At 46.5% G+C, this 12,000-nt stretch overlaps 1 protein-coding gene across 4 annotated transcripts; it reads right to left on the reverse strand.

The window, feature by feature from the left end:
• Window positions 1-334: 334 nt before the first annotated feature.
• SIGMAR1 (sigma non-opioid intracellular receptor 1) lies at window positions 335-11,993 on the reverse strand. Of its 4 annotated transcripts, none has more exons than XM_072606542.1 (4): window positions 11,625-11,913; window positions 9,645-9,845; window positions 9,255-9,347; window positions 335-833 (listed from the first exon to the last, which is right to left on the reverse strand). In XM_072606542.1, exons 1-4 carry the CDS (start codon window positions 11,773-11,775, stop codon window positions 694-696), a joined length of 585 nt encoding a protein of 194 aa, XP_072462643.1. In that variant the 5' UTR covers window positions 11,776-11,913; the 3' UTR covers window positions 335-693. The 4 variants fall into 4 exon arrangements, with proteins under 4 accessions (XP_072462643.1, XP_072462637.1, XP_072462633.1 ...); XM_072606536.1 differs by having other exon boundaries at window positions 335-839; XM_072606532.1 differs by lacking the exon at window positions 335-833 and adding an exon at window positions 7,207-9,028 and having other exon boundaries at window positions 11,625-11,993.
• Between the last annotated feature and the right edge of the window lie 7 nt (window positions 11,994-12,000).

Here is a 12,000-nt window from a genome sequence, read left to right on the forward strand (position 1 = left end):
CAGTCGTGCAGCTGTTTTTTCAGTCACATCTAACTCTTCCTGATTCCATTTGGGGTTTTGTTGGCAAAAATACTGGAATGGTTTGCCATTTCTTTCTCCAGCTCATTTTACAGATGAGGAAACTAAGACCAACAGGGTTAAGTGACTTGCCTAGGGTCACACAGCTAGTAAGTGTCTGAGGTCAAATTTGAACTCAGGAAGAGGAGTCTTCCTGACTCCAGGCCCAGAACTGCATGCACTGGGCCACCTGACTACTTAAGGGGTTATGATGCCAGTCATGGCAGCACACCTGAGCACTGCTGCTGTAAATACTTTTAAGGGTCTAATCACATAATATAATGAACTCTCCATTTATTCAGCAATAAACTAAACAATGTTCAAGTAAAATAAAGTGTAGCATTCATAGCAACATTCTTAAGCAAAAAATATCATCTAATACATATATACATCCCATAACATATGTCATATGGCACATAGCATATACCATTGCATCCCCAAAGTCAGGGGGCCCCAGGCTAGGGTCTTTCCTAGCACAATGTATCCTTAAAGGATAGCAGAGGATACCACACCATCCACCCCTGGGTCACAGTAAGAACAATCTCCTTAATCAATACACAATGTCCAAGTGAAGTCCTCTTTCATCTTGACTCGTGGTTGACTTCCAAACCCCATGGCTCCTCTTCTGTCAGCCCATCACTCCCAGCTCTTGCCTGGGTTCACATGCAGACAGTTCTCTGTTCCTGTTCCTTGTCTCAGCTCACAGGGACAATTCCACTCCAAACTCTTCCTGCTTCTGCCTGACAGCAGGTTCCAGGGGCTCCTGCCCGAAGCTTCTGTTTCTAGGAAAACAAGGCTTAACAGGGCTATAACAATATTTATACACATTACCAGCACCATCATCTCAGTTCACGCATAAAGACCAACAGACAGGGCTTCTGTCTGAGAAATTAACACAGACCAACAGATGGAGCACCAACATCCAAACACTCTTTCTGTTAGGCTTACCCACAAGCAAGTTCCCCAGTCTGCTCACACTCACTTCTCTCTCTCAGGTCTGCTTCTCTCTCAGATCTCTGTTCTACCTGCAAGCAACTATATATATATGCCTTGACTAGCTAAAACTCAACCCAGAAAAGTAGCAAAACATCCTACTTTGTTTGCCATTACAGAGGCTCTTGTTAAGAGCCTATAAGTGGGCCTCACGCCTGTTCAAGAGTCAGTCATACACACATAGGTGAGCCTAAGATGGTAGTACAACAAGAGAAACAGTAAGGTGCAGAAAGTGGAAACTAAACTGAGAGTCAGGAGACCTGGATTTTAGTCTCGACTGTGCTACTAATGATTGAGTAGGAACTAGTCACTATATCTGAGAGTATTTCTTTTCCTCACTTATAAAACAAATTTTAAGGTCCTTCTAGTTCATGTGTATGGGTGTGTATGTGATTTTGTGTGTGTGTATACACCTTAGTGAAGAGGAGCCAGTGAAAGATCAACCTGGACTGAATCAATTTCACCAGATATATAATGGGGTAGCCATGCTCCAGGCCTTTGAAACTAGTCAGTAAATTCAGATCAGTCTCTGCAAGCTTGACAGAGCTTGGGGCCCCAGTCTAAGTGTGTACTGAGGATCTGTGGAGGATCCGTGGCTGTCCTTGGCCTCTCTCTGCCCTGGCCAGTCTCAGGTTTGAGAATGGGGATAGGGGAAGGAGTCCCATGCAATCAACCAGTATTTTGGACTACCAGGCTATTTGTGGAGAGAAGCTACAGGTGACAAGAGGTCACACAGGATTACAACCAGGAGGCTCCAAAGTCATTTCCCCAGGCCCTTCCAGCAGGGTCCTATGACTTTTCTGACAGCTAGACCTTGTCTCCTCCTTGGACTTGACACTGCAGCCTGACTGCTATGCACTCTTCCATCTTTTCCCACATTCTCCTATAGGAGCAGAACTCCAAAGATCATAGATTTAGGGCTGGAAGTGACCTTAGAATCCAACTTGCACATTTTAGAAATGGAGAAACTGAGGAACATAAAAGTCAAGTGTCTTGCTCAGGGTTACACATACAGGAAGGATTTGAACATAGGTCTTCCTGAACTCAAAACCCACTATGATAGATAGAACTCAGGATGATAGAACTCAGAGGTGGGAGGGTCTTTGGAACACAGACTATAACATGACTGAACTGAAAGGTACCTTACAGATAATCTAGTTCACCTCCCAGGATTGGCTAATCTACTTGATTCAGTACCCCAGACAACTCTGTCTCACCTGCTGATACAGAGAGATGCTGAAAGCTCACTTACTCCCCTAGCTGCAGTCCTCACTTTCATGTGTTATTCCCAAGCTAGATATCCACTCAACAGCCCAACCTCAGTGGAACAGAGCCCCACATCTAGCTTGAAGGTCTGTTCTTACCCCAACATAAAAAATTTTGTTCCTGGTAACATCATTCTCCCAGTCACAAAGGCTATAAACTTGTGACATGCCACAGTGAACAAGCATTCACAATGCTAGGCACTGTGTTCATGCATTCTTCTCTTTCTGCCCACCAAGTTCTGTAGGATTTACCCTCAAATATCTCTCATCTCTCTGGGTTTTTTTGGCCTATTGCAGTATAGCCTCTGAACTGGTCTTCCCTTCTGTCCATTCTATTCATTCAGATTGACCTTCCTAAAATCATATCTTAGTCATGAAAGGAAAATGAGTTAGGAGTTGTCCAGTCATATTAGTCATGTCCACCTCTTTGTGATCCCATTTGAGGTTTTCTTGGTAAAGGTATTGGAGTATTTTGCTATTTCTTTCTCCAGCTCATTTTGCAGATGAGGAAATGGAGGCAAATAGTGTTAAGGGACTTGCCAAGAGGGGGGCCACACAGCCAGTAAGTGTCTGAGGCTGGATTTGAACTCAGGAAGAGAGGTCTTCTTGACTTCAGCTCCAGCATTCTATTCTCTGTTCCATGTAGCTACTCAAAGAGTCAGCGGACTAATACTGGTTTTGTTACCAACTAGCTGTGTGATATTGGGCAAACTGGTTATCTTTTTTGGATCTCACATGAGGCATTTAGACTAAATGATTTTTAAGTTGCCTAACAGTTCTAATCATCCATAATTTTATTTTCTGTCTCTTTCCTGTTCAAGAACCTATGTCTCCCTACTGAGTACAAGATAAATACCAAATAGCTTAACCTGGCAGTCAAGGCCCTCTGACATGGAACCTCAACCTTCCCTTCCAGGCTCATCTCCCATTGTTCCCCTCCACATACCCCAACCTCTAACGGAGGCTTCCAGACATCTAAGTTAACACCAAGCTCATACTTACCTTGCTCACTGTTTCCTCTACATTGTCCCCCTTATTTTTGCCGGTTTAAATCCTACTCATCATTTAACCAACATTTATTAAATAACTATTATGAGCCAGGCCTTGGGGCTAAAATATTTGAATAGAAATACAGAAAAGGACATCCTTGCCCAAGTCCTCTCCTCTCTGCCAAAGCCTTCTCTGACTTTTCTAATTCAATGTTCCTCTACTTACCTGACAATACATGTCTCAGCATGAATTATCTGGTATATTATTTAGACTGTTGCCCTGGCACAGGGATCGTACCTTTGGTGGTTGTGATATAGTGGGAAGAACATTAGATTTTGAGGTCAAAAGACCCATTAAAATGTAAGCTCCGGGGCAGGTAGGTAGAGCAGTGAAAAGGGCACCAACCCTAGAGTCAAGAGGACCTGGATTCAAATTTAGCCTCAGACACTTGAAACTTACTGTGTGACCTTGGGCAAGTCACCTAACCCCAACTGCCTCATTTAAAAAAAAAAGTAAGCTCCTGGAGGTAGGGACTGTTTCTGCATTTCTTTGTACCCCCCAGTGCACTGTGCCTGGCCCAAATAAGTATTTAGGAAGTGCTTGTGGGTTGATTGATCTGCCATTTACAGCAGTGTTACACCAGGCAGGTGATTTTCATCTTTGAGTTTCGGTTTCCTCATCTGTAAAACGAGGCTAATAATAACAGCCTACTTGTCAGGGTTGTTGCGAAGACAAAATTTGTAAAGCACTTTGTAAAACCTTAAAGTGCTAGATAAATGCCAGCTATTTATTATAAGACTCTCCAGCCCTTCAGGCTGTAAGTGTTAGAAAAGGAGGAATCCTTGGTGGCCAGGCTCCCTTGTACCCAGCTCCTCTGCTCCTTTCCTCTACCCTCTTAAGTATGAGGTTAGCAGTCTTACCAACCTTGCACATATTGCTTTCCAGTAACTGGGGGGACAAGACAGGAGGAACGGATGTCACCTTCCCATGACTATCCTCTGAACAGACAGACTTTTGTTGGGGGGAAAGCTGACATGGGGACTCTGATCTTCAGAGAGTTCAGTTCTCCTGATTCCTTTCCTCCCCTTCAGAGACTATACTTTGTCCCTGCCTCCATTTTCCCATCAGCTCAGCAACAGCTCTCCTGCTCCCTCTCTTTTCAGTGGATCTTTTTGTATCTCAGCATGGGGGGCTATCATAAGATTTTAAAATTGGAGCCTTGGAGTTATGAACTGATCTAACCATTCTGGAGGACAATTTGGAACTATGCCCAAAAGGCTAAAAAATTGTGCATACCCTTTGAAAATCCAACAAAACCACCACTAGGTCTGTATACAAAAATATTTTTTTAAAAAGTTGGGGGGGAAGGAGGATCAATTTGTATACAAATATTTATAGCAGCTCTTTTTGTGACAGCAAAAAATGGAAACTGAGGGGATGTCCATCAATTGGGGAATGGTTGAACAAACTGTGGCATATGATTATAATGGGATATTATTATGCTATAAGAAATGATGAGCAGGATGATTTCAGAAAAAACCTGGAAAAACTTACATGAACTGATGCAGAATAAGTGAGCAGATCAGAACATTGTACACAGTAACAGTAACATTGTATAATGATCAGCTGTGAATGATTTGGCTCTTCTCAGCAATAATCCAAGATAATTCCAAAGGACACATGATGAAAAATACTGTTTACCACCAGAGAAATGGAATTTGAATGAAGCATACTTTTTTTTCATTTACTCTCTCTCTTTCTTAGTTTTCTTCCACAAAATGACTAGTATGGAAATATTTTACAAGATTACACACGTATAACCTATATCAAATTGCTTACTGTCCAGCAGGGGGATATAATTTGGAACTCAAAACTTTAAAAAACCACAACGAATATTAAAAATTGTTTTCCCATGTAATTGGGGAAATTAAAATATTATTTAAAATCAAAATAAATTATTAAAAAGTTGGAGCCTTGGAGGATTATCTAGTCCAACCCTCTAATTTTATAAATTAGAAAGCAGATTGAGAGGAAAAATAATGTGCTCCAAGTCACACAGTAAACGACACAGGTGGAATCTGAACACAGGGCTCTAGGACTACAAATTCACTATTTCCATTGCATTAAATTTAACAGAGTTAAAGACAAATTCAATTATGCCCAAAGGATATTTTTGGTAAAGGGGATATTGAACTGGAAGATCAGTGGGACTACCGATAGAAGGAGCACGAGGGAGACATGACAGCTGTCTTCCAGGATTTAAAGTTGGCTTACGGAAGCACAATTAGATTTTAGTCTAATAAAAGTTGCAAGTCTTCAGATTTCTGTTCATTAAGGCTACCTCCTACCCTAAGTTGTCTGCAAATGAAATGAGGTTACTTTCTGAGTTAGTGAGGTGAAAGTATTCATGAAGAAGATGAACAGCACTTGTCAGGAGAAATGCAGTAGAGATGGCTAATGGGAAATGCCAACAGGGTGACTGACCAGCATGGACAGTGGGACAAAAGGCCTGGGCCTCTGCCCTCTTAGGTGTATACTGTCACCTCGTGGCCAGATTTTGTCATTACAGGCTGTGGGTGGAAACCCCATCCAGGCTTTGCCCACTGTGAGTAAAGACAGAAATCTCAAAGGGCTGAAGGGAAAAAGAGAACTCACAGCACTTTAGGATTGGAGGAAATCTTAGGCAGCCTTGAGAGCGATGACCACACCTCTCCTTGGATCATGCCACCCAGGAAGAACTGAGCTAGCGCTGATAAAAGCCCCTAGCAGGGATCTCTCTCTTGGAGAAGAGGCTAGAGGTGTTTGTTCTGCCTCCCTTGCAGGAACACACAACTACAACCTCTCAATACACGAGGCCCCTCTCTCCACCACACCCTTACATGTGGGTATTCTGCAGGAATGTAACTTTTGGTTGCTTATATTTTCTAAGACATGGGGGGGGGCGGGGGGGGGGGGAAGATTTTTTTCTGAAAGCTGGGACGATTTACTTTTTTGTCCTGTGCTGCTTCAGTGTATTTTGTCTGTACCAGCCCATTGTGTTTCAAATGGAACTACCAAATGACACCTTTAAACCCAAATCACTCTGGCTTCATTGAATGACTAATAACCCGCAGCCCAAACCTCTAAAGGGGCAAGCTAGGTGGATCAGTATTTAGTGCTGAGCCTGGAGTCAGGAAGACTCATCTTCCCGAATTCAAATTCAACCTCAGATACTAGCTCTATGACCCTGGACAAGTCACTTAATTCTGTTTGCCTCAGTTTCCTCATCTGTAAAATAAGCTGGAGAAGGAAATGGCAAACTCCTTCAGTATCTTTGCCAAGAAAAAACTCAAACAGGGTCAGGAAGAGTCACGGTCACCAATAAAACCAAGCCTCTATCGTGCTTTCATGGCTTAGAATGAGTACACAGCAACTGTTTTTTGTTCTAGAAAGACACTTTAGTATTCCCCTCCCAGACTAATATTTTTGGGATGGTAAACCAGACCCTTACTTATCTCAAATCCAGTCTACCTTTAGCCATAGAACAGGTATTGCCTCAAACTGAAGCTTGAGGAACAGCCTTGTAAATTTAGAAAGGCCAAGGTCACTCACTGAATCTCAGACCATTAGTAGTCCTCTTGAAATCTGTCTAGCCACTGGACTTCCATGATTCTGGAAGAGAGTGAGCCTAACAACTTTAATAAGTAAGTCTGCCTCACTTAAGGCTAATTCATATGCAAGTCAAGACATCACCCCTGTGATATCATTGGTCTTCAACAGCTGAAACCCCTTCGAGCTGAAATGACTTGGCTAAAGTCAGGCCAAGAGCCTGAAAGCAGAAGGACTAGGGGCCTCAGGGATGTCAATTTATTGCGTATTCCAGCCCACCATCCTGCTTTCCCTAAGAGAAAGAGACAAGAGAGATATTCAAGAAATATTTATTGATTGAGACAGAGACAGACAGCAACACAGAGGGATTCTGGGGAAAAACTGCTTTGTTAAAGGCAGTAGGAAGGGTCTGAGGGGGGCTCTGATATCACCCTCCTTCAGATAACAGCTGAAGCCAAGGACCTTTGACTCCCGAGGAATCTTGGAGGAAAAACTGTATTCCACCATCTTGAGGTGGTGGCCCACGGAGACCAGGTCCAAAGGGAGAGAAACTCTAGGATTCCATATTTCCTAATGATTGGAGAGTGAAGCCCAATTGTCCTAAGGAATTGGGTGGGGAGAGTTAAAGAGATGCCTCATTGCTCAATGGGAGGATTCAAACACAGCACCAGACTCTGAGTCAGAAGACCTGGATTGGGATCTCAGTAGAGTGGTAGATGCTTACTAGCTGGGTACCCAAAGATAAAGTCATGTTATGTCTGAACCTGTTTCATGTGAAAAAATGGAGACAATACAAGGGGTCCCCAAAATCTTCATGCACTTTTAAACTACAACAGCTTAAAACCACACTAAGACTTTTGGGACACTTTGAACTTATGCTACCTACCTGACAGGAATATTGAGGAAAGTGGTTTTTTTGCAAGTCTTTAAGCATTAGATAAAATGTTTGGCATTAATATTATCTGGACTGGATTTTGCACACAGGACACCAGATTCTTTCCAACTATCTTCTCTTTGTGGACAGAGGATAGAGGGGTGGGGAAGTGCCTAAGGTCCCTTGGAGTTCTAGGGTTCTCTGAACTTCTATTCATCCTATCGTTAGGACTCTTGAAGTATATCAATTAATCAGTTCTTGGTTGTCCTGATGGGTTGTAAGTTCTTAACCTGTCTGAGCTCCCCTGTTTCCTTGCTAGGCTGGGCACATAGAGGATGGGGTGCACCCAGGAGAGACCTGCTGATTGATATACCTGTAATACAGAGACCTGGAGGGGATGATTGCCCTGGGGAGCATTCAATGAGAAGTACTCCCTTTGATGAAAAGGCTCAGCCCCTTCTCTGCCTCACTCTGCCTTCCCCTAGTCAGTAACATAGCCTGGGAAACAGATCAGTTTCTTGCTGGTTAGCACACTGGGGTCCCATCCCTTCAAGGGCTCTGAAAAGAAAGGTGAAGGTGTTTGGGGGAGTTCACAGTGGAACAGGAGAAAATCAAATGATTGGCAGCACCTACCCAGAAGGCAGGAGAGGAGATACTGGAGGGAGGAGGTAAAGGGGGAGGGTTAGTGAACAGGCCACTGGTCCCCTTTGCATAGCCAGGACAGGGAGCTAGACATATAAGGCGTCTGGTGAGGGTGAGTGTGGGAGGTATCATAGTTACAAACTGGGAGCTAGGGCACACTCAGGAACAATACCTCCACTACTCCCCCAAATTGCTGCCCAGAGAGTAGATTTAGGGTCATTGCAGACCCCAATCCCCTATACTGTGTCTGTATCCCTGTGTTTAAGTGTATGCCCTCGGAGGGTCTGGCCTATCTCTGTGTTTGTGAGAGTGTGACCATCTCATTCTCACAGAGACTCAGGCTACCCTCATCAGTTCTGGGCAGGGAAAGATATGTCAGTGAATGGGGGAGGTCAATGTCCCTGGCTGGAGAGGTAGGTGGTGAGCTCCAGACACAGTGCCCGGGCATAGACTCGGAGAGTGTAGAACAGTGTGAGGAAGTCCTGGGTGCTGAAGAATGTGTCGGCCAGTGCAAAGCCCAGTGTGGAAGGGATGAAGCCCCGGCCGTACTCCACCATCCATGTGCCAGCCCCCCACTGCACTGCTGTGGCCTCCCCAGGCCCATGAACAATGGTGTCTCCTAGAGATGAAGAGTACAGAAACGTGAAGGGGAGAGGAAAGATAGATAGGAGGGGGCTGGAGAGTGCTCCCCTGAAATCAGAACCACTTCCCTTCCCACCAACATTCTCATCCTAACCTCCCAAGCCTTTTCATCTTAATTATCTCCAAACTATACTTATCACCAACCCAATGCAAATTGCCTTCTTCTCCAGCAATAAATGCTGACCCCTTCAGCCCTTACACACCTGGGTAGTAAACTTCACTCTTGGTTGTCCCTTCTCTCCACTGGCGGAAGGTTCCAGAGATAATCGTGTCTGAAATTTCAGCCCAGTATCGTCCTGAAGGGAGAGAAGAGGAAGATCAGCTGGCTGTGCATCTAACATTGTCCATGCATGGAGCAGATGCCTGGCACTGGGAAGGGGAGAGATGGATGAAGGAATCTAATGAGGTAACAAAGGTCCCCCCTGGAAATAATGGATTTGGACAGAAAAAGGGCAGGGTCCACTATTCCTCCCCCTCTCCCCTGCCTATCTCCTCCCAGTTTTACCACGGCAGTGACTACTGATGTTTTGTGGCCTCCCTCCCTATCCCTCTATGTCCAGCCCCCTCCTCCCCTAACCAAGGTCCAGACTGACCAGAGTGGCCCCCAGTGTCGATGGCTGTGCCGAACAGCAGCACGTACTCGGAGAGCGAAGCGTGCAAGAGGCACATGGAGCCCATCCACCCGCCGGCATTCACAAACACCCATTGTAGGTCTTCATCTGCCAGGATGTGGCCTGGGTGTAGTCGCCGGAGCTCCACGATGAGTCGAGAGAACGCCAGTTCATGATCAAGGCCTGATGTGGTGTGGGGAATAAAGCAGGGGCATCAGGGTTCTGACTAGCCCCACCCTCCCAAATGTCAGGCTCAGATCCCCCTGGTCCAGATTATACACTTGCCCTGATGAAGGGAAGGGGTGGGGAGGGAACAAATAGCCCTTGACCACTCTCTGCATCCAACTCCAAATACCTATGGAAGGTCAGAACCTCTTCCCAAACCAAGATCTACATATTGGAATAATCTAAGATCTGGAACTAAAAAGGACCACAGAAATAATCTAACTCAATTACTTTGTATCTCTCCTTCCAAAACTTGTTACTTTGGGGGAGGAGTCTATGCTGGGTGAGGAGTGTGTGTGTGTGGGGGGGGTTGGGGGTGGTCAAGAATCAGAGCAGATCAAAGTATTTTGTGCTGGAAAGGATCTAGAGACTAGTACAAACTCCACATTTTACAAATGTGGAAACTGAGGTCCAGGGAGTTGAAAGGACTTAGCTACAGTCAAATAAGGAACAACAGAACAGGGAAGGGTTTCTAAGACCTCTGATTCTATATCAGCGGTTCTTTACCTTTCTTTTGCAAGGTACCCCATACCCTTTGGCAGTCTGGTGAAACCTACAGACTCCTCAAAGTATTTTTAAATGCACAAAATAAAATAAGGAGCATTATAAAAAAGGCCAATTATATTGAAATCCAGTTATTAAAACATAAAAAACCAGAAACAACAAGTTCATGGTCCCCAGGTTAAGGAACCCCTTCTTACTGCTTACATAACCCAAAAGGCCAGGTGGTAAAATAGATAAGATGCTGTACTGGAATCCGGAAGATCTGAGTTCAAACCCTACCTCAGCCACTTCACAGCAGTATGACCCTAGGCAAGTCACTTCACTGCTGCCTGCCTCAGTCTTCCCATTTGTAAAATGGGGATATATAATAGCACCTATCTATCTTCCTGGGTTGTTGTGAAGATAAAATAGGATAGGATTTATAAATGGCTTAGCACACTGCCAGGCACATAGGAGGGCCTGTATCTTCCTTCTACCATCCATCCTTTCATGGGTACCAGTTGTTTCTTCCCACACACAGGGACCTGAGGTGACACTAGTGGTGACTCCATCCTGTAGCCCAGGGCCTGGCACATTGTACGTGATAATTAAACGTTTACTGGTGGATGCGCACAGTAAAACACCACACTGAATTAGGAGTCAGTGACACCACAGGCTCACGGATTTGGTGACAAAGTAACCAGGAGACCACGGATTGCAACTTTCTCATCTTACAAAGAAGTTCAGTGAATCGTGCTGGGTCTCACAGCAGGATTCACACTCGGGTCTCCCCTCCTCCATGTCTACTACCCCGGTCATCGGGCTTCTGGTACCGATGGCTTCCTGCCTCCCTGTGTGACCTTGGACAAGTCGCTGCCTCTCTCTAGGCCTGTTTCCTGTGGCTGTAAAACGAGGAGGAAGGGCTCGGTGGTCCTGGGGTGCCCTGCGGCCTCCACCTCCTCTGACCCGCCAGGGTGCGGACACGAGTCCTTCCCCCCCCCCCCCCCCCCCGGGCACGGACACGAGGAAGTCAATGGGTCACAGACTCCTCCCCCCGGGTGGAGTGGGGGATGGGAAGGGCCCCCCGGATTCCCACGTTCACGCTCGTAGTCTCGGCTGGGACAGAGGGGAGCCCCTCTGCAGGCGTCCTTCTGCTCCCCCGCCGCCCCAACCTAGGCGCATTTGGCGCATTTGAACCTAGGCGCAGGGGGCCCTCTCCGGGGCACCCCGCCGCGCGCCCCCGCCCGCGCTCACCCGCGTACTGGCGCGCCAGCTGCGCGATCTCCTCGCGCTGGAAGACGAAGCGCTTGGAGTCCAGCCACACGCGGATGCCCTGCACCAGCACCGCCGCCACGGCCAGCACCACGGCCACTCGCACAGCACGCGAGCTCTTCGTCCACTGCATCCCGGCGGTCCCGGCACGGGGAAGCCGGGAGAACTCCGGGAGGAGGAAGAAGCGCCTGGGGGAGAACGCCGCTTCGGGCAGCGCGAGCCGGAGGCCGGGCTGGGATAGGCTAGGCACCGCGCACGCGCGCGCGGGGCTGGGGGCGGGGCTGGGAGGCCGACTGCGCGGGGTCGCCGCAGCGCGCACCGCCTCCACCTGCTCGGGAGCCCAGCCAACGTCACTCCG

The sequence above is a fragment of the Notamacropus eugenii genome, chromosome 1 (assembly GCF_028372415.1).
Source record: "Notamacropus eugenii isolate mMacEug1 chromosome 1, mMacEug1.pri_v2, whole genome shotgun sequence".
Classification (NCBI taxonomy): domain Eukaryota; kingdom Metazoa; phylum Chordata; class Mammalia; order Diprotodontia; family Macropodidae; genus Notamacropus; species Notamacropus eugenii.

What these genes read in the sequence shown, in the direction of transcription:
- SIGMAR1 (XM_072606532.1), bottom strand. Translation starts at nt 11,775, where the DNA reads ATGCAGTGGACGAAGAGCTCGCGTGCTGTGCGAGTGGCCGTGGTGCTG. An exon ending in GCTGGCGCGCCAGTACGCGG is followed by an intron (nt 9,846 to 11,624) that starts GTGAGCGCGGGC and finishes ACACCACATCAG; the next exon opens with GCCTTGATCATGAACTGGCG. An exon ending in GAGTGAAGTTTACTACCCAG is followed by an intron (nt 9,029 to 9,254) that starts GTGTGTAAGGGC and finishes CTTCATCTCTAG; the next exon opens with GAGACACCATTGTTCATGGG.